Source organism: Amblyraja radiata, unplaced genomic scaffold, assembly GCF_010909765.2.
Source record: "Amblyraja radiata isolate CabotCenter1 unplaced genomic scaffold, sAmbRad1.1.pri S128, whole genome shotgun sequence".
NCBI lineage: Eukaryota > Metazoa > Chordata > Chondrichthyes > Rajiformes > Rajidae > Amblyraja > Amblyraja radiata.
Window position 1 is genome coordinate 141554 of NW_022630114.1, and position 21075 is coordinate 162628.

Sequence of the window (21075 nt, forward strand, 5' to 3'; positions counted from 1 at the left end):
ACACTACGCGGCTTGGAGTTCCCGAATCGGCCGCTTCTTACCGGAGACCCTAGCTTCACAATGAGCCCACAGGCGCCCACTGGATGGAGTTACAACACTGGCAATCCCTGGCAAAGGATCCCAGGCTCCGCGGTGTTAAAGTTCGCGCCGCACTCGTGGCTAGAAGCTCCGCAGACCTGCTCCATGATGTTAAAGTAAGCAGGCCCAGCGGTCGGAGCTCCAACCCGGCGATCCTCGGCAAAGTATGCCATCGTCAGCTCCACGATGGTAAGTCCTCCGCGCCTGCTGTTTGAAACTCTGGCCCCGTCTCTGGTCTGGGAGGCCTTAACAATCCAGCAAAGATACAATCCAGTTATTAGGCCGCGAGGAGGGGCGAAGATGCGAAAAGTCGCATCTCCGTTGAGGTAGGTAACCAGAACCAGTTTCCCCTTATACCCCCCAACCAGCCCCCACATGAAAACATACCAAGAAACATTAAGACATACATTTAGACATGCTAAAAATAACAAAAAGTAAAAAAAAACGCACAAGCTGCTGGTGAGGCTGCCGCTCAGGCGCCACCTGGTGGAATCCCTCTTGGACATTTGAACTGAGCTTGGAGGCCAACAAGGTTTGGACAGACCGAAGAGCACCACACTCGAGATGAACAAAGAATAATGTCTCCAGCACACCAAAGAATAACATTTTAGCCTGCCCAACCTCTTTCAACGGCTCATGCCCTCAGTACTGGGAACATCCGTGAAAATTTTCTTTGCACAACCTTCCATCTTAATGCTATCTTTACTGAAATAGGGTGATTAAACTGAACAGAATGCAAGTGCAGCCAATGTCTTGTGCAACTGCAACATACGTTCCAACTTTTATATTGAATATCCCGAATGATTAAGGCCAGCGTACCATGGAAGGTTGGTTAAGAAGGTTCAATGGTTGGGTATTAATGGTGGAGTAGCAAGATGGATTCAACAGTGGCTGAATGGGAGATGCCAGAGAGTAATGGTGGATGGTTGTTTGTCAGGTTGGACGCCAGTGACTAGTGGGGTGCCACAGCGATCTGTGTTGGGTCCACTGTTGTTTGTCATGTACATCAATAATCTGGATGATGGTGTGGTAAATTAGATTAGTAAGTATGCAGATGATACTAAGATAGGTGGGGTTGTGGATAATGAAGTAGATTTTCAAAGTCTACAGAGAGATTTATGCCAGTTGGAAGAGTGGACTGAAAGATGGCAGATGGAGTTTAATGCTGATAAGTGTGAGGTGCTACATCTTGGCAGGACAAATCAAAATAGGACGTACATGGTAAATGGTAGGGAATTGAAGAATGCAGGTGAACAGAGGGATCTGGGAATAACTGTGCACAGTTCCCTGAAAGTGGAATCTCATGTAGATAGGGTGGTAAAGAAAGCTTTTGGTGTGCTGGCCTTTATAAATCAGAGCATTGAGTATAGAAGTTGGGATGTAATGTTAAAATTGTACAAGGCATTGGTGAGGCCAATTCTGGAGTATGGGGTACAATTTTGGTCGCCTAATTATAGGAAGGATGTCAACAAAATAGAGAGAGTACAGAGGAGATTTACTAAAATGTTGCCTGGGTTTCAGCAACTGAGTTACAGAGAAAGGTTGAACAAGTTAGGGCTTTATTCTTTGGAGCGCAGAAGGTTAAGGGGGGACTTGATAGAGGTCTTTAAAATGATGAGAGGGATAGACAGAGTTGACGTGGATAAGCTTTTCCCACTGAGAGTAGGGAAGATTCAAACAAGGGGACATGACTTGAGAATTAAGGGACAGAAGTTTAGGGGTAACATGAGGGGGAACTTCTTTACTCAGAGAGTGGTGGCTGTGTGGATTGAGCTTCCAGTGAAGGTGGTGGAGGCAGGTTCGTTTTTATAATTTAAAAATAAATTGGATAGTTATATGGACGGGAAAGGAATGGAGGGTTATGGTCTGAGCGCAGGTATATGGGACTAGGGGAGAATACGTGTTCGGCACGGACTAGAAGGGTCGAGATGGCTGTTTCCGTGCTGTAATTGTTATATGGTTATATTATATGGTTATAAATTCCGCCTTCACCACTATCTACCCGTGATGCCAGTTTTTGGGACTTTACTTGTACTGGATACTCTCCAAGGCATTTCCGTTCAACGTGAAGGTCCTATCCTGGTTCGACTTCACAAACTTACATGTCCAAACTTACTAATCATACTTTAACATCGCCGCTGAATTCATTTCTTCAGATGAGACAGCAGTGGGCCCAACATGGAGCCCAAGTGGTGCACCATTCACAGGCCTCCAGTCTGAAAAGCAATCTTCCACCATCACTCTGCTTCCAGTCATCAAGCCAATACTGTATGCAGTTAGGCAACCCCGTGGACACCATACGATCTAACCTACCACAGGGAATCTTACAGGCTGAAATATGTACAAACTATGTCTCTGGCCCTGCCCTCATCAACCTACGCATTTATTCTTCAAAAGTGCCAATCAAATTAGTGAAAGACGACCTCCAAAGCCAAAACCAATGTGATTATTGCCAATATCTGTCTTTTCAAATACACATCCATTTTACCACTTTATATCCGTAACTGTTTTACCACAAACATTAGGCTAACTACTCTGTAGTTTTCATTCTTCTCGTGGTTCCTTGTCTAGAGCTATCAGGATTTTCTTTGCAACACTTCTAAAACAGAGGCACAGCATTATCTACCCTCAAATGTTCAGCACTTCACCCACGGTTAACGATCATTCACATATCTCAGCCAGGCCTCCTGCAATTTATTCTCTGACTTTCAACAGTGGCCTTAGATACATCTAATCACAGGCCCCATAGATTTACTTATCTTCATACAGTTAAGGACATCCAGCACCACCTCGACTGTAATACAACTGCACTCAAGACTTTGTCTTTCTCCATGGTAAATACAGAGGAGAAATTGTAATGGAAGACCTTGCCCATCTCCTGCAGCTCTACACATAGATGACCAGTGAGGGTATCATTTCACTCTATAGTTACCCCTTTCCCTTTAATATACGTGTAATATTTATTTGACTTCTCCTTAATTATAAGTACCACCATGTGCACACTATTTGCCCTCCTGTTTTTGTTCTTATGTATGCTCCTCAACTTCTCACACTTCTCCCAGGAAAGCATTGATCCTTGCAGTCTATACCTAACCCATGTTCTCTTTTCCCTAACCGGAGCCTAAATTTCTCTCATCATCCTGGGTTCCTCACTTGTACTTCACTAACAACATGCATATCTTGAAATTTCACTATCTCAATTTAAAAACTTCCCCTTTCTGACATCCCTTTGCCCACATACTACTTAGTCCAATGATTGTTCCTACCTCATACTGTCAAAGGTGGACTCCCACCACACAATTTAAAATTTTACATTGAAGACCAGAACTGTTCTTTTACACAGGGTTTCAAAGCTAATTGAATTGTCGTCATTGGTCACAAAGTGCTCGTCCACTGACATCTCAGTTCAAACTGTCTGAATACTACTTTTGACTCTGTCCCCAGCCAATCAGTTTAAATCCTCCTTTGCAGCCCTTTCCAAACTGGCCACCAGGATATAAATCTCCTTCCAGTTCAGGTTCTTCGTCTACAGGTCACATATATCCCAGAAAAGATCCAAATTGTCCAAATATCTGAATCTCCGACCCGTACACCAACTCCCCAGTCATGCATTCATTGTCACTGTACGTGCATTAATGTCACAATGTACCGAAGTACTGTGCAAAGCTTGGTTTTACATGTAATAATCCAAACAGAACGGATAAACCAACACAGACCCAATCAATTTAAACTCAGGAACAGATTAAACAAAGCACATCAGTTCCTTGGACAAAGTGCAATGTCCTTGATGGGGTAGACGTAAATAGGTAAAACGGTAAATTGGGAGGACAGGAAGACATCCCTAGCTGCATTTACGAATTCGATAAGAGCGTGGAAGAAGCTGTCCTTGAATCTGGTACACAAAAATGCTGGAGAAACTCAGCGGGTGCAGCAGCATCTATGGAGCGAAGGAAATAGGTAACGTTTCGGGCCGAAACCCTTCTGAATCTGGTGCTATGTTATCTCCATATATCTAATATAAAATTTGGATGCTTGTTACTTTGAGATAATTTGATAATTGTGTTCCAAGTATTCCAGATTTTGGCCTTTCCGATTTGAACCAGTATTTATGGACGATTAGGCAACATGTTCGACGGAGAAATAACATTTCAAATGCAATCCTGATAAGGGCAAGTTGACGCATGTTGGAGGGATAAATAAAACCAGGATATTCACAATGAATTGCAAGGGCCTAGAGTCTACTGAGAAACACCCGTACAAATCCATAGATCCCTAAAGTCAGCAACACACAGTAAGACAACATTTAACATTCTTATTATTAGCTGCAGCATTGAAAGCAAGTGCAGGGAGGCGATATAATTTTACAGGGAGTTGATTAAGTCTTATGTTGGAGGTGTATGTGCAATTCTGATCTCCATACTGTGGGAAGGATGCCTTTACACTGGATAAGATGTGGAGGAGATTCATCAGGATATTGCTCGGGAATGAATATTTCACTTATCAGCAGAGACTGGAGTGATTTAAGTCGTCTTCCTTGAAACTGGCGCGGACAGGCAGTGATCCAGAAGTACAGAATACTGTGAGAAAAATAGGGTCAATGGCAAAAATATTTTTCTGCATAGCATTTTCTTCATAATTCTCCATCGATTTAATGCGGGCACCATGAGGTTTAGAGGATGATCTTTCAGGAAGAATCTTTCAGCAGTGATGGCTGCAGTCTGGGACACACTGCCTGAGGTGGTGTTGGAGGCAGGTACACTGTTACAACATTGTCACAGGGGCACCTGAATGTGCATTCGAACTGTAAATTGATAGTTGGCGACAGACCATGGGCTCAGAAATGGGATTAGTGTAGATAAATTGACAGGTGGCAAATGGGTCAAAGCCTCATCTCGGCGTAGAATCTGATTCTGGACTCTGATATTCTGACAACTTTTGCGGCAACTCAAATCATTTGTTTCATAAAGGGTGCTGATTTATCAGACGATTTCTGCATCCGCCCACCTGTGACTGATGTCCCTGTAGATGTCTGTGCTCAGCCCCTTCTCTATTCCCACTTCCGTGTGAACATCATTTCTTGCATCAGGTGCACACGCACTGTCAGGGCATCATATATATGTCACAGAAGGCTCACAAACCTTTTTGTTTCTTTGATGTAGAGGCCACTGAATCACCTCCCCAGTCTCCACCTTCAGCCATGATGTCGACAGGTGTTCACAAACTCTGTAGCTCTGGAATAAACAAGATTAACAGAACCATCAGGTGACAATTGAATGTGAAGAAAGACATTGCCTTGTGAACCAACAAACAGCATTACAGTGCAGCGGAGATGTGGAAAACACCCCATCCAAACAAGATGGTATACCCCAGCAAATTAACAAACAATCAAGGCAGGAGTAGACCACCTAGATCTTCATGTCTGCCCTGCCCTGTCATCCATAACACTTTGTCTGATCTATCCAAGGGAGCAATTCATCATCTGTGCCAGATCCCTGAAGCTTTCTAACCGCCTGACCACCGTATCGGTATTCCAGACCAAACATCCACACCTCACCTGTTTGGAGGCTTCAACTCGCAGAGAAAGAGGGAAAATACCCACAGATTGGGAATTACTGTCACACTCTGCTCTGCCCCTATTCTTCCCACAACCCTGCCATCCAGGACAAAAGCTTCCATACCACCACGTTACCCATTGCCAAATTCCCCACGAGCTGGAACGGGGGAATAAACCATTTCATGGGTCAACTGCAAACGTCCCAAATCTGCTGGAAACTGTGGTCCCCACTGCTCCCATGGTACATTCCACTACATCCCTGGAGTTTCATTTCGAGAATAGAAGGATTATATCACAGGCCTGCACTCTGCAGGGTCTCCATGATGTCAGGTGATGTCTGCAGTACTACCACCAGTCCCACTTCACGATCCGTCTCATCTCTACAGGACGCTGCCCAAACCCGATCAAAGGTTCATCGGACGGCGTTACCGGGAGAGAGCTGGAGCGATGAGTGGGCTGGGTTAGAGGATGAACTGGGATAATGTCTCCAGTGCCTCCCAGGTAGGTGGAGGAGGCGCCTCCCGGGCCACAAAGATGGTCGGGCGAGGAGAGGGACGTCGGTTCACAGGAACTGCTACAGTATATCGAATTGGCTTTGGACTTTGGAAATGGCGGAGCCTGCATGCAAAAATAATGTCACTGTGCAAGAAATAAGAACAGTAGGAGTAAGGTAGGTTTGAAGATTTGCGGATTGTGAACCCGGAAGGAGAGTAGCGGGAAGCGGGAAGAGCTGGATGGAAATAAGTGAGAACGCAGGTGGGCCACAGGTTTGAGTTGGAAGAAAGCGGCAGTTACCTAAAATTGGAGAATTCAGTTAATTTGTAACGGTATGAAGATTGAATGAGGTGCTGTTCCTTCAATTTGCATGCGGAAGTAGCAATGGAGGAGTCCGGCGACAAAAAGGTACAAAGCTCAGCAATTGCCGTGGCAGACCGAGCGCAAATGTTCAGTTAAACTCTCGCCGGGCCTACGCTTAGTCTCGACAATGTACAGGATGTCACATCGGGAACACCAGATGCTGTTGATTAGGGTAGAGGAGGTCCACATGACTATATATTATACTTGGAAGAACGCCATATTTCATGTTGTAGAAGGGTGAAATTGCAGAAAGCACAATGTATAATTCTGCCATCGGTAAAATCGGTGGTCTAGATTCCCGCTCTCAAGAATGTGGGTCAGCTCTGAAACTCAATGCCTTGTCAGAATGGACGAGATAGTATGCACGATGTAACCGTGTGAAATGAGCCGATGGGTCACTTTGTGCATCGTGGAATAATGAAAACCGCATTGGCCAAAGGCATCCATCCACGCGGGGGCTCGGATGCGGACATGGTGAAGGAGAAAGAAACCCCCAACGCCCGGTAACATACTGGGCGGATCTGGTCTCGGCACCACCACCCGCAACGTTCCCAGGAACATTTCACCGGGTCCTCCGCGTCACGGGCCTGGTGTGAAGGTCCCGCCACAGCAGGATCGATGCAGGCCCGGAGAGCGTCCGCCTATGGGAGATATTTCACCGCCCCAAGATCAGACCCCGTCCACTCGGAATCGGTGGAAAAATACTCACCGATTGGAATCTGCAGTCTCCCCACACCCTGCACTCCGAGCGGCCCTCTCACGCCACCCCCGCCCCGGAGGGCGAGGTCCGTCTCTCTGCTGCTCCAACCCGGACACAATCCGCTAACAGGAAGAGATCGAGCGCCCACCCGGAGAATGTCCATAGGCTGCACATTGTGGGCTGTGCTGAATTAGCATCATCATCGTGTGGGCGGTGTTCAGCGCCCAGGGAGAAATTAAACACAACCCAGAGGCTGCAAATCTGAAATAAAACTGGAGACAGAAACTTGTGTGACTGTTGGGTGGAAGAGTCTCACACCTGAACCGGTGACTATGCTCCTTTCTCCATACACGCCTCCCAAACTCAGTACAGGTTTATTATTGCACGTATACCGCACGAATTGTATTCACTAGAGTTTAGAAGGTTTAGAGGGGCATCTTATAGAAACATATCAAATTATAAAAGGACTGAACAAGCTAAATGCAGGAAAAATGTTCCCAGTGATGGGCGAGTCCAGAGGTAGGGGCCACAGTCTTAGAATAAAAGGGAGGTCATTTAAGACTGAGGTGAGAAAACACTTTTTCACCCAGAGAGTTGTGGATTTGTGGAATTCCCTGCCACAGAGGGCAGTGGAGGCCAAGTCACTGGATGGATTTAAGAGAGTTAGATAGAGCTCTAGGGGCTAGTGGAGTCAAGGGATATAGGGAGAAGGCAGGCACGGGTTATTGATAGGGGATGATCAGCCATGATCACAATGAATGGCGGTGCTGGCTCGAAGGGCCGAATGGCCTCCTCCTGTACCTATTTTCCATGTTTCTATGAATGAAACATTTCGGTTTGCATGTTGTCCACACAGGTCGTACCATATAGGAATGAAACTGTAATAACAAAGGACTGCAGGTACTGGACTAAACAAAAGAAAGACACAAAATAATGGAGTAACATAGCCGGTCAGGCAGCATCTGTGGAGAACATGGATACGTGACATATGAGGTCGGGTAGATAGACACAAAAAGCTGGAGTAACTCAGCGGGACAGGCGGCATCTCTGGAGAGAAGGAATGGGTGGCGTTTCGTGTCAAAACCCTCCTTTTGACGTTAGCAATAAAGGAAATGAGAGATATAGACGGTGGTGTGGAGAGATAAAGAACAATGATTTAAAGATATTCAAAAAAGTAACGATGATAAAGGAAAAAGGCTATTTTTAGGTTTGTAGGGTGAAAACGAGAAGCTTGTGCCACTTGTGTGGGGGAGGGATAGAGAGAGAGAGAATGCCGGGGCTACCTGAAGTGAGAGAAATCAAGATTCATACCACTGGGCTGTAAGTTGCCCAAACGAAATATGCAATGCTGTTCCTCCAATTTGCGTTTAGCCTCACTGACAATGGAGGAGACCAAGGACAGAAAGGTCTGTGTGGGAATGGGAAGGAGAATTATAGTGTCCGGCAACAGGGAGATCAAGTTGGCTCAGGCGGGCTGAGCGAAGGTGTTCTGCGAAATGATCACCCAGTCTGCTTTGGTCTCGCCGATGTATAAGAGTTCACATCTTGAACAACGGAAACAGTAGATGAGGTTGGAGGAGGTGCAAGTGAACCTCTGTCTAACCTGAAAGGACTGTTGGGGTCCCTGGACAGAGTTGAGGGAGGAGATATAGTGACAGGTGTTGCATCTTCTGCGGTTGCATGGGAGGGTACCTGTGGAGGGGGTGGGAAGGGTGGTTTTGGTGGGAAGGGATGTGTTAACCAGGGAGATGCGGAAGGAACGGTCTCTGCGGAGGGTGGAAATGGGGAGGGGGGGGGGGAAAGAATGTGGCTAGTTGTGGGGTCCCGTTGGAGGTGGCGGAAATTTTAGAGCATTATTTGTTCAATGCGACGGCTGATGGGGTAGAAACTAAGGACTAGCGGGACTGTCTCTTTTGCGACTAGGGGGAGGGGAAGAAAGGGCTGAGCTGCGGGGTACCGAGGAGACACTAGTGAGGGCCTTTTATCTCTCCACATCACCGTCTATATCTCTCATTTCCCTTATCCCTAACCAGTTTGTAGAAGCGTCTGAACCCGAAACTTCACCCATTCCATCTCTGCAGAGATGCTGCCTGTCCGGCTGAATTACGCCAGCTGTTTGTGTCTATCTTCGGTTGAAACCAGCATCTGCAGTTACTTCTTACACATTTGAGGTCGGAACCGTTCTTCAGACTGTTTGCAGTGGTTGGGGGTGGAGGTTTGCAAAAAGCTGGAAGAGAGGAAATGTTAGACAGAGCACTGCTAGTAAGGGGTAAACCCAGGCCTGCTCATTTACTCCAGCATTTGGTGGATCTTGTATTAATACAACAGGTTGTGCAAAAGAGGAAATACACAGAATACTGAATTTAATGTGACAACAACAGAGTAAGTTTGGATAACACTAAAGTGCGAAGTCTACCACGAAGTAGATTATTTAGATTGGGAATAGATACGCAGCATACGACAGATTCGTGACAGGGAAAGCTGCTTTCTAGCGTTTGTATCTCCTGCCCGAAGGGAGAGAGAAGAGGAAATGATCGTGTTGTGTCTGGTACTTCATGATGTTGGCTGCTTTCCTATGGCAGCATCAGTATAGGTGGAGTTGAATGAGGGGGGGGGGGGGGGGGGGGGCAGGAAGTGGGGCTGCTTTGGACGTTGGAAGACTTACGTCAACAACTTTCTTCAATTTCCTGCGAAGTTGGGCAGAGCTGATTACAAATAAAGATATAAGATGATAGGATAATTTCTGTGGTGCATCTGTAGCCATATCTAAGATTTATTGAGGACATGCTCAATTTACATTGTCCTCCGAGGTAGTAAAAGCATTGGCATGCGTTCTTGCCAACCACTTCAATCTAGTTGTAACAGGACAAATTGTTGTGGTATTTACGCCTAGGAGTTTGAAGCTCATACATTTTAATGTTCACAAACATTGATGCTGACATTGGCGTGTACACCAACTATCTTCCTTAAGTCAACAACTTTCTCCTACGTTTTGGATTTAGTGTTGTCCAATGAACCAAATTTGATAAGAGAACTCGAGGTAAAGGAACCACTTGGAGGCAGTGATCATAATATGATTAGTTTTAATCTGTAATCTGAGGAGAAGGTTAAATCAGAAGTGGCGGTGATGCAGTTGAACAAAGGGGATTATGAAGGCATGAGAGGAGCTGGCCAAGGTAGACTGGAAAGGGATACCAGCAGGAATGACGGTGGACCAGCAATGGAAGGAATTTCTGGGCATAATACGGAAGATGCAGGATCATTTCATTCCAAAAAGGAAGAAAGATTCTAAGGGGAGTTGGAGGCAACCGTGGCTGACAAGAGAAGTTGGGGATAGAATAAAACAAAAAGAAAAGATGTATAACACAGCAAAGAGTAGCCGGAAGCCAGAGGATTGGGAAACTTTCATAGACAACAGAAGGAAACAAAACGGGCAATATGTGCTGAAAAGATGAAGTACGAGGGGAAAAAAAGAGTAGCAAAGTCAAATGTGGGTCCCTTGAAGGCAGACACGGGTGAAATTATTATGGGCAACAAGGAAATGGCAGAAGAGTTGAATAGGTACTTTGGATCTGTCTTCAATAAGGAAGACACCACCAATCTCCCAGAAGTACTGGAGGACAGAGGATCAAAGGGGGTAGAGGAACAGAAATAAATTATCATTAGGCGAGAAATATTATTGGGTATGCTAATGGGACTGAAGGATGCTAAATTCCCAGGACCTGATGGACTACATCACAGGGTCCTCAGGGAAGTGGCTCTAGAAATAGTGGACGCATAGGTGATCATTTTCCAATGTTCAATAGATTCAGGATCAGTTCCTATGGATTGAAGGATAGCTAATGTTATCTCACTTTTCAAGAAAGGTGCGAGAGAGAAAACGGGTAATTACAGACCAGTTAGCCTGACTTCGGTGGTGGGAAAATGCTGGAGTCAATTATTAAAAAGGTAATAATGGGGCATTTGTATAGCAGTAAAAGGATTAGTCCAAGTCAGCATGGATTTATGAAAGGAAAATCATGCTTGACTAATCTTCTGGAATTTTTTGAGGATGTGACAAGTAAAATGGATGAAAGGGAGCCAGTGGATGTAGTGTATCTAGAACTTTAGAAAGTCTTTGATAAGGTCCCGCACGGGAGACTGGTGACTAAAATTAGAGCACATGGTATTGGGGATGGGTGTTGACGTGGATAGAAAATTGGTTGGCAGACTGGAAGCAAAGAGTAGGAGTGGTTTCAGAATGGCAGGCAGTGGCGAGTGGAGTGCCGCAAGGCTCGGTGTTGGGGCCGCAACTGTTTACCATATATATTAATGATTTGGAAGAGGGAATTGGGAGCAATGCTAGCAAGTTTGCGGATGACACAATGCTAGGTGGCAGTGTGAACTGTGAAGAGGATGTTAGGAGGTTGCAGGGTGACCTGGACAGGCTGAGTGAGTGGGCAGATATATGGCAGATGCAGTATCATATAGATAAATGTGAGGTTATCCACTTTGGCGGCAAAAACAAGAGGGCAGATTATTATCTCAATGGGGTTAGGTTAGGTAAGGGGGAGGTACAGCGAGACCTGGGCGTCCTTGTACACTGGTCACTGAAAGTTGGCGTGCATGTACAGCAGGCAGTGAAGAAAGCTAATGGAATGTTGGCCTTCATAACAAGAGGATTTCAGTATAGGAGTAAAGAAGTTCTTCTGCAGTTGTATAGGGCTCTGGTGAGACCACATCTAGAGTAGTGTGTACAGTTTTGGTCTCCTAATTTGAGGAAGGACATCCTTGTGATTGAGGCAGTGCAGCGTAGGTTCACGAGATTGATCCCTGTGATGGCGGGACTGTCATATGAGGAAAGATTGAAAAGACTATGCTTGTATTCACTGGAGTTTAGAAGGATGAGGGGGTATCTTATAGAAACATATAAAATTATAAAAGGACTGGAGAAGCTAGATGCAGGAAAAATGTTCCCAATGTTGGGCGCATCCAGAACCAGGGTCCACAGTCTTAGAATAAAGGGGACGCCAGTTAAGACTGAGGTGAGAAAAAACTTTTTCACCCAGAGAGTTGTGAATTTGTGGAATTCCCTGCCACAGAGGGCAGTGGAGGCCAAGTCACTGGATGGATTTAAGAGAGAGAGTTAGATAGAGCTCTAGGTAGGTATGTTGCAAAGCCTACCTGAAGCGTCGCTGAAAATCTGTCGCTGCCGGTGTGTGCGATTTTGGCGCCGTTTAGAGGGGGCAAGTTTAAAACGCGATTTTCTCTAGGCTGTTCCAATCGAAGATGTTCAGCCTAGATAATTATTAACGAAAAATCGCTGGAAGACCCCGTCGCAAAAGCTATTATTAGTTTCAAAGGCTTTGTATAATTGTTATAATAGTTTAAAAATCAATCTCTAAACCCGCGACCACCGGCAGCTGTCAGGGTCTCATAGAGCAAACAACTGAAGGTAGGCTGCTTATTTTTACATTAAAAAGGGCTTCTTAAGATCCCTTTATACAAAGTTTAATGTTGCGAGTAGCTAATTTTGGGCCCATTATATCCCGCAGTATTTTTCTGGGCATTTGAGGCACAAATCTACCGCAATGTGAACGTTCTAAACCAGCGCATTCCACAGGATCCCACTAGAAAGCTGATTTAAATGGACTTTAATTTACAGCAATTAAACACTAAATTCCTTCCATTTGGCCTATAAATTAATGTAAATTAGATTTTAAAATCATGTTTTATTGTGAATTATTTATGAATATTATTTGGACACTTAGGCTATTTAAAAATGTTAATCATTTATTAAGAAATGGATAGATGTTTAGATCTAGTAATTGAAGTTTGAAATTGGGTAACTAACTAATTATATGCTTTAATTTCAGGTCATCCAAGTAAGATAATTTTATATTTGTTTCAGAATGGTTCAATCTATGATAACTGAAAATTTCATTCAGTTCTCTTAATTTTTAAGAAAGTTATGGGCTTTTGACTGTTCACGATCACAGCTTTTTTGTTACGTCCATAGAAAATCAATAGGGAACAAGATGCTCATTTCCGAGTATGAAAATGGCCATAACTTTTTAAATACTTGAGATATGAAAGTGAATTAGGTGTCAAATTAAACTTATTTTTATGCTTTATCTGATGGGATAAATTACAGACTTGATTTTTAAAATCTCAAAATGTTGTAACATTGCTATTCTAGGGGCTTGTGGAATCAAGAGATATGGGGAGAAGGCAGGCACGGGTTATTGATAGGGGACGATCAGCCATGATCACGGTGAATGGCGGTGCTGGCTCTAAGGGCCGAATGGCCTCCTCCTGCACCTATTGTCTATGTTTCTTACTGTCTGTCTCTCTGTCTCTCCATCTTTCTCTCACCAGGGTCCGGGGTCCCAGCGCCGGGTCATCTTCACCTTGTTCGCGCTCCAACCGCCAACCCCGCGCACGCGCGCCAACCGCCAACCGCCAACCCCGCGCACGCGCTCCAACCGCCAACCCCGCGCACGCGCTCCAACCGCCAACCCCGCGCACGCGCTCCAACCGCCAACCCCGCGCACGCACGCGCTCCAACCGCCAACCCCGCGCACGCACGAGCACCAACCGCCAACCCGCGCACGCGCTCCAACCGCCAACCCCGCGCGCGCGCTCCAACCGCCAACCCCGCACGCGCACGCGCTCCAACCGCCAACCCGCGCACGCACGCGCTCCAACCGCCAACCCCGTCCGCGCGCTCCAACCGCCCTGCGCGCGCACGCGCTCCAACCGCCAACCCCGCGCGCGCACGCGCTCCAACCCCTGCGCGCCCGCCCGCCTGGAGGACCGGCCCGGAGGACCACCGGAGCTCGGCTCACCCCGACTGGCCCAGAGGACCGCTGGTTCCCATCATGGAGTGATATCGCTCTGTATCGTCCCGTGTCCTTCACTCCCCGTCTCCCTCCTACTCTCTCTTCCCCGCTCCCTGCCAGCTCTGCTCCCCCCTCTCTCTATCTCAAATCCGCCTCCCTCCTTCCCGCTCCCCATCCCAAACCTGTCCCCACTTCTCTCCTCCTCCCCCCCCTTACTCTCCCCCCTCCTCCTCACTCAGAAACAAGGTAGGAACGCGGTACTGATTGGGGACGATCAGCCAGACCTGGTTAGAAGGGCCGAATGGCCTAATCCTATACCTAGTGTCCATTGTCCCCCCTTCCCTCCCTCCCCCTCACTCACTCCCTCCTCCCTCCCTCCATCCCTCTATTCTCCCATCTACCCCCTCCCTCCCTCCCATCTCCCTTCCTCTCCCACCTCCCCCCTCCCTCTCATCTTCCCCCTCCCTCCCATCTTCCATCTTCCTCCCTCTCTCCCCCTCCTTCCCTCTCTCCCCCTCCCTCTCTCCTCCCTCTCTCACTCCCCCTCTCTCCCACCCTCTCTGTTCCTCCCTCTCTCTGTTCCTCCCAAAGATCTGAGATCTGCTCTAAGATCTTTGGTTCCTCCCTCTCTTCCTCCCTCTCTCCTTCCCTCTCTTGCCCCTCCCTCTCTCCCCATCCCTCCCTTCCCCCTCCCTCCCTCTCTTGCCCCTCCCTCTCTTCCCCCCTCCCTCTCTTCCACCCCTCCCTCCCTCACTTCCCCCTCTCTTCCCCCTCCCTCCCTCTCTTCCCCCTCCCTCCCTCTCTTCCCCCTCCCTCTCTCTCTTCTAACCTCTCTCTCCTTCCCCCCCCTCCCTCTCTTCCCCTCTTTCCCCCCTCCCTCCCTCCTTCCCTCCCTCACTCTCTTCCCTTCTCCCAGCTCTGTCCCCCCTCTCTATCTCAATCCCATGACCTATTAGAGGGGGGTGCAGGGGGTACATCTTACCCGGGCCAGGGGTCCAAAAAGGGGCCCAGGAGCCAAAAGAGGGGGGCCAGGAATGTCCTGAAATCTCAGAAAATGTTTGCATATATTTTGCGAAGACTAGCATTCACATATTTTGTGAGCCGACATAGTTTTATATATCGTGATTCGTAGAAATTATGATCCAGAATAAAGCGGGGAATTTTAACTGCCGGGTGTGCGGTCAGGGTAACCTGATTAAAAGAGGGGGATGGGGAAGACCCATCACTACTGATCTACCCTGTAGGAGGAGGGCCACTAGTAGCAATGTTACAATATTTTGAGATTTTAAAAATCAAGTCTGCAATTTATCCCATCAGATAAAGCACAAAACTAAGTTTAATTTGACACCTAATTCACTTTCATATCTTCAGTATTAAAAAAGTTATGGACATTTTCATACTCGGAAATTAGCATCTTGTTCCCTATTGAATTTTCATTGACTTAACACAAAAGCTGTGATCGAGGACAGTGAAATGGCCATAACTTTATTAAAAATTAAGAGAACTGAAAGAATGTTTCAGTTATTATACATTGAAGCATTCTGAAACAAATATTAAACAATCATACTTGGATGACCAGAAATTAAAGCATATAATTAGTTAGTTACCCAATTGTAGCTAATTCCAAACTTCAATTACTAGATCTAAACATCTATCCATTTCTTAAGAAAAGATGAACATTTTTAAATAGCCTAACTGCAAAATAACATTCACAAAGAATTCACAATAAAACATGATTTTTAAATCTCATTTACATTAATTTATAGGCCAAATGGAAGGAATTTAGTGTTCAATTGCTGTAAATAAATGGCCATTTACATCAGCTTTCGAGTGGGATCCTGTGGAACTCTGTGGAACGCGCTGGTTTGGAACGTTCCCATTGCGGTGGATTTGTACCCCATATGCCCAGAAAAATACTGCGGGATTTAATGGGCCCCTAAATTAGCCACTCGCAACATAAAATTTTGTATAAAGGGATCTTAAGAAGCGCTTTTTAATGTAAAAATAAACCTTCCGTTGTCCCCTGCATGAGATCCATCCCGTTGTCGGGGGTCGCGGGTTTAGAGGATGATTTTTAACTTACTATAACAATTAAATTAACCAATTAAGTTTATAAATACCTGCAGCGAACGAACCTCGCAGCGATTTTTCGCCAGCAACTAAGTAGGCGGAACAACCTCGATTTGAATAGCCGAGAGAAAATCGTGTTTTAAACCAGCCCCCCTCTCAAAGGCGCCAAAATCGCGCAAACGGGCAGCGACAGATCTGCAGCGCCGCTGAAGGTAGGTTTTGCAACATTTAGGACTCAGCAGAGTTATCACTACTGATGACTCGTCCCAGTAAGGGTGGGGGAGGGGGGGGGGGGGGGGGGGGGCATCACACATTCGCACACACACACATATATGACAGTAAAACTCGCTTGAATCTACTCACGCGGTTGAGCGCGGCTCTCCCCTGAGCGGGACTTCCGGAATGAGCGCGACATTCAGTTCAAGCAGCACAGTGCAGACCAACCCTTCAATTCAGTTCAAGCAGCACAGTGCAGACCAACCATTCAATTTAGTTCAAGCATCACAGTGCTGACCAACCATTCAATTCAGTTCAAGCAGCACAGTGCAGACCAATCATTCAATTCGTGCACAGTGCAGACTCAGTTCAGTTCACTCACGGCGCAGACTCACAGTTCTGGACTCAACACTCACTCACGGTCTTCCGGGGTGACTGACTTACATCCGGCCTCCGGGGCTTTATTCTCGTGGCCCCCCCGGAAGGGGCGTTACCTTCATCATGGTGATGGACAGGCGAGAAGACCAATCTGCTGAACTCACGATTTTTTTGGACATTCATAACTTTCATATTATTTCACTGATCGGAAAAAACCTTGGGGCAGTCGGAGGAGAGAAGGATGGTGAGTAGGATGGTGAAAAATCACAGCGATATAGGGTAGCATTTTTTGTAAAATGTATTTACAACGTAGGCAGAAAGTGGTCAAGATGAGACTTTTAGCAATAGTACTGGACCAAGTGCAGACCCGTGGGTTCTGTTTCACGAATGCGCGTTTGCGGGGGCTGCGGCATCACACAAACTAACCACCCCCCAAACACACAGGTGGGGGGGTCGGGGTGGGGAGACGGGAGGGTGAGAAAAGGGGAGAGAGGGGGAGGAGGAAACAGGAGAGATTTGGGAGGGAGAGGAGAGCGGGGTAGGGGGGAGAGAGGGGGATGGGAAGGGGAGAGAGAGGGGGATGGGAAGGGGGCGGAGAGTGGGAGGAGCGCGGGGAGGGTAGGTCAGTGGGAGAGGGGTTGCGGGGAGTGGTGCAAGAGAGAGGGGAAGGGGGTGGGGGGAGATGGGGTGAAGAGGGGTGGGAGGGGAGGAGGGAGAGAGGGGTGAGGGTGGAAGGGGAGGAGGAGAGGGGTGAGAGAGGTGGGGGAGGGGGAGAGGGGTGGAGGATGGGGAGAGAAGGAGGAGGGAGAGGGGGAAGTGTGTGGAGGGAGGGGGAGAGTGGAAGGGGGCGGGGGAATAGTGGGATGGGAGGGGGAGAGGGGGAATAGTGGTGAAGGAGGGGGGAGGATAAGAGTGCGGAAGAGGGGTAGGGGGTTGTGGTGGAAGAGGCAGAGATGGGTAGGGGAAGAGGTGGGGGTGAGAGGGGTTGGGGTTTGCGTGGGAGGGGAGGGGGGAGAGGTGAGGAGAGAGAGGGGGAAAGGGAGGGGGAGAGGGGTGCGGGAGGGTGGGGGGGAGGGGGTGAAAGAGGGTGGGGGAGAGAGGAGAGGGGGAAGAGTGTGGAGGTAGGGGTAGGAGGAGAGAGAGGGAAGTGGAGGGAGTGGAGCGGAGAGAGGTGGAACTGGGGAGGGAGAGGCAAGGGAGGGGGAGAGGTGGGAGATGGTGGGTGGGGGAAGATAAGTGGAAGAATGGGGAGGGAGGGGGAGAGGTGTAGGGGGGAGTGATGGAAGAGGGAGGGGGAGGGGTAGGGGGAGTGGTGAAAGAGGGACAGCGGGGAAGGGGTGGGGGAGAGACGGGAGGGAGGGGGAGAGGGGGTGGGGGAGGGTGAGGTGGGGTAAGGGGGAGAGAAGGGGAAGAGTGGGCAGGGAGGGGGAGAGGGGTGGGGGGGTGGTGGAAGAGGGGCGGGGGGAGAGATGGAGGGGGTGGGGAGAGAGAGGGGAGGGAGGTGGGGAGAGAGAGGGAAGGGGTGGGGAGAGAGCGATGGGGTGGGATCAGGAGGGGGGGAGAGGGGTGAGGAGAGGGAGATGAAGAGGGAGGAGAGAGGGGTGGGGAGTGGAGGAGGAGGGGAGGGTGAGAGAGTTGTGGGGGAGGGAGGGGAGGAATGAGATGGGGTGGGGAGAGAGGGAGGAGAGTGTGGAGGGATGGGGAAGAGTGCGGAGGGAGAAAGGGGGTGGGGGAGAGATGGGGGTGAGAGGAGAGAGGGGATGAGAGGGAGAGGGGTGAGGAGGAAGATGGAGAGGGGGAGGAGAGAGGGGTGGGGGAAGGGGAGGAGAGGGGAGGGGGTATGAGGTGTGGGGGTGGGAGAGACGGGGAAGAGTGTGGAGGGAGGGAGAAGGGCGGGGGAGAGATGGTTGGGGGTGGGGGGAGGAGAGGGAGATGGAGAGAGGGGTGGGGGACGGGAGGAGAGAGGGGTGGGGGAGGGGAGAGAGGTGTGGGAGAGGAGGGAGGTGATTTAGGGGAGGAAGGAGATGGGGTGGGGAGGGAGGAGGAAGAGTGGAGGGAGGGGGAGAGGAGTGGGAGGGGGAGAGAAGTGGAAGTGGGGAGGGAGGGGTAGGGGGACTGGTGGAAGAGGGTCAGATGGGTAGGGGAGGGGTGGGGGGAGAGAGGGAAGGGAGGGGTGGGGAGGAAGAGGGGTGGGGTAAGGGCGAGAGAAGTGGAAGAGTGGGGAGGGAGGGTAAGTGGAGTGGTGGAAGAGGGACAGAGGGGTAGGGGGAACGGGGCGGGGGAAAGAGGGAATGGGGTGGGATAGAGAGGGAAGGGGGTGGGGGTGAGAGGGATGGGGCGGAAGGAGGAGAGGGAGAGGGGTGAGGAGAGGGAAACATGGAAACATAAAAAATTGGTGCAGGAGTAGGCCATTCGGCCCTTCGAGCCTGCACCGCCATTCAGTATGATCATGGCTGATCATCCAACTCAGTATCCTGTACCTGCCTTCTCTCTATACCCCCTGGTCCCTTTAGCCACAAGGGCCACATCTAACTCCCTCTTAAATATAGCCAATGAACTGGCCTCAACTCCCTTCTGTGGCAGAGAATTCCACAGATTCACCACTCTCTGTGTGAATTTTTTTTTCTCATCTCGGTCCTAAAAGATTTCCCCCTTATCCTTAAACTGTGATCCCTTGTTCTGGACTTCCCCAACATCGGGAACAATCTTCCTGCATCCAGCCTGTCCAACTCCTTAAAAATTCTGTAAGTTTCTATAAGAACCCCCCTCAATCTTCTAAATTCTAGCGAGTACAAGCCGAGTCTATCCAGTCTTTCTTCATATGAAAGTCCTGAAATCCCAGGAATCAGTCTGGTTAACCTTCCCTGTACTCCCTCTATGGCAAGCATGTCTTGGGAGATGAAGAGGGGGGGCGGAGGAGCGAGGGGGGGGGGAGGGGAAGAGAGAAGGGAGGGGGAGAGAGGTGTTGGCGAGGGGAGGAGGGAGATGGGGCAGGGGAGAGAGGGGGAAGAGTGTGGAGGGAGAGGTAAGAGTGGGGAGGGAGAAGGGGGGTGGGGGAGAGAGGGATGGGGGTGGGGGGCTGAGGGAGAGGGGTGAGGAGAGGGAGATGGAGAGGGGAGGTGAGAGGGGTGAGGGACGGTAGGGGAGAGGGATGGGGGAGGGGAGAGTGGTGGGTTGGGGGGAGAGAGGGCTGGAGGGAGATGGGGTAGGGGATGGAGGAAGGGGGAAGATTGTGGAGGGTGAGAGGGGTAGCGGGGGTGGTGGAAGAGGGACAGAGGGGGAGGGGTAGGGGGACGGAGAGGGGTGGGGTAAGGGGGAGAGAAGTGGAAGTGGGGAGGGAGGCGTAGGGGGAGTGGTGGAAGAGGGGTAGGGGAAGAGGGGTAGGGGAGAGAGGGAAGGGTGTGGGGTAGAGAGGGAAGGGGGTGGGGGAGGGAGGGATGGTGGTGGGAGTAGGAGGGGAGGAGAGGGAGGGGGGTGAGGAGATGGAGATGGAGAGGGGGTGGAGAGGGGTGGGGAGGGGAGGGGGAGAGAGGTGTGGGGGAGGGGGTGGAGATGGGGTAGGGGTAGAGGGGGAAGAGGGGATGCAGGGGAAGGGGTTGGAGGTGAGGAAGGGGTGTGGGGAGAGAGGGAAGGGGGTGGGGGGAGGAGAGAGAGGGATGGGATGGGAGGAGGAGAGGGGGAGATAGAGAGGGGTGAGGAGATGGAGAGGGGTGGGGAGAGAGGGATGGGGAGGGGGAGAGAGGTGTGGGGAGAGGGGGGGGGAGGCGAGGAGGGAGATGGGGTAGGTGGTAGAGGGGGGAAGAGTGGATGGAGGGGGAAGAGTGGAAGGGGGTGGGGGGGGAGGGGGAGAGAGGGATGGGGGTGGGAGCAGGAGGGGAGGGGTGAGGAGAGGGGTGGGGAGCGGAGGAGAGAGAGGAGGGGAGAGAGTTGTGGGGGAGGGAGATGGGAGGGGAGGAATGAGGGAGTGGGGGAGTGAGGGGAAATAGTGGGGAGGAGAGTGGAAGGGGGAGGGGTAGGGACAGTCCATCTGTCCCCCATTCCCTATCACCCCAATCCTCTTTCTCTATTGCCAACACGTGATGACGCGCTTCGACACAGGCTGCAGGGGTGGGGGGGGGGGCTGGAGGGGCTGGGGCTGGGGCTGCTGCAAAGGCATATGTAAATGGATCCATTCGATTGGACATCTGTGAGCATTGGCATTGTGACATCACCACGATGGAACGTTCCCAACATTCTATGGTGAGAGTTGTGTTTTTTTATTTGAGGGGGTGGGGGGGGGGGGGGGGGGGGGGGGAAGGATGTTTATTAAAATGTGTACATAAACACGACGAAATTTAATTAGGAGTGGATACTTGGAATGAAAAGTGAAATCTCTACGAATGGAAAAAATCTCGGCGTTT

General features: G+C 49.4%; 1 protein-coding gene across 1 annotated transcript in view; it reads right to left on the reverse strand.

Moving 5' to 3' along the window:
• Positions 1 to 7347, reverse strand: part of LOC116969224 (NACHT, LRR and PYD domains-containing protein 3-like) — a 31207-nt gene extending 23860 nt beyond the window's left edge. Inside the window, exons 1-2 of the mRNA XM_033016122.1 lie at positions 7200 to 7347; positions 5217 to 5309 (exon numbers count right to left, since the gene is read on the reverse strand). Coding sequence (XP_032872013.1) covers positions 5217 to 5277 — 61 coding nt within the window. The 5' untranslated portion in view covers positions 5278 to 5309; positions 7200 to 7347. The remainder of the gene's footprint in view (positions 1 to 5216; positions 5310 to 7199) is intronic.
• Between the last annotated feature and the right edge of the window lie 13728 nt (positions 7348 to 21075).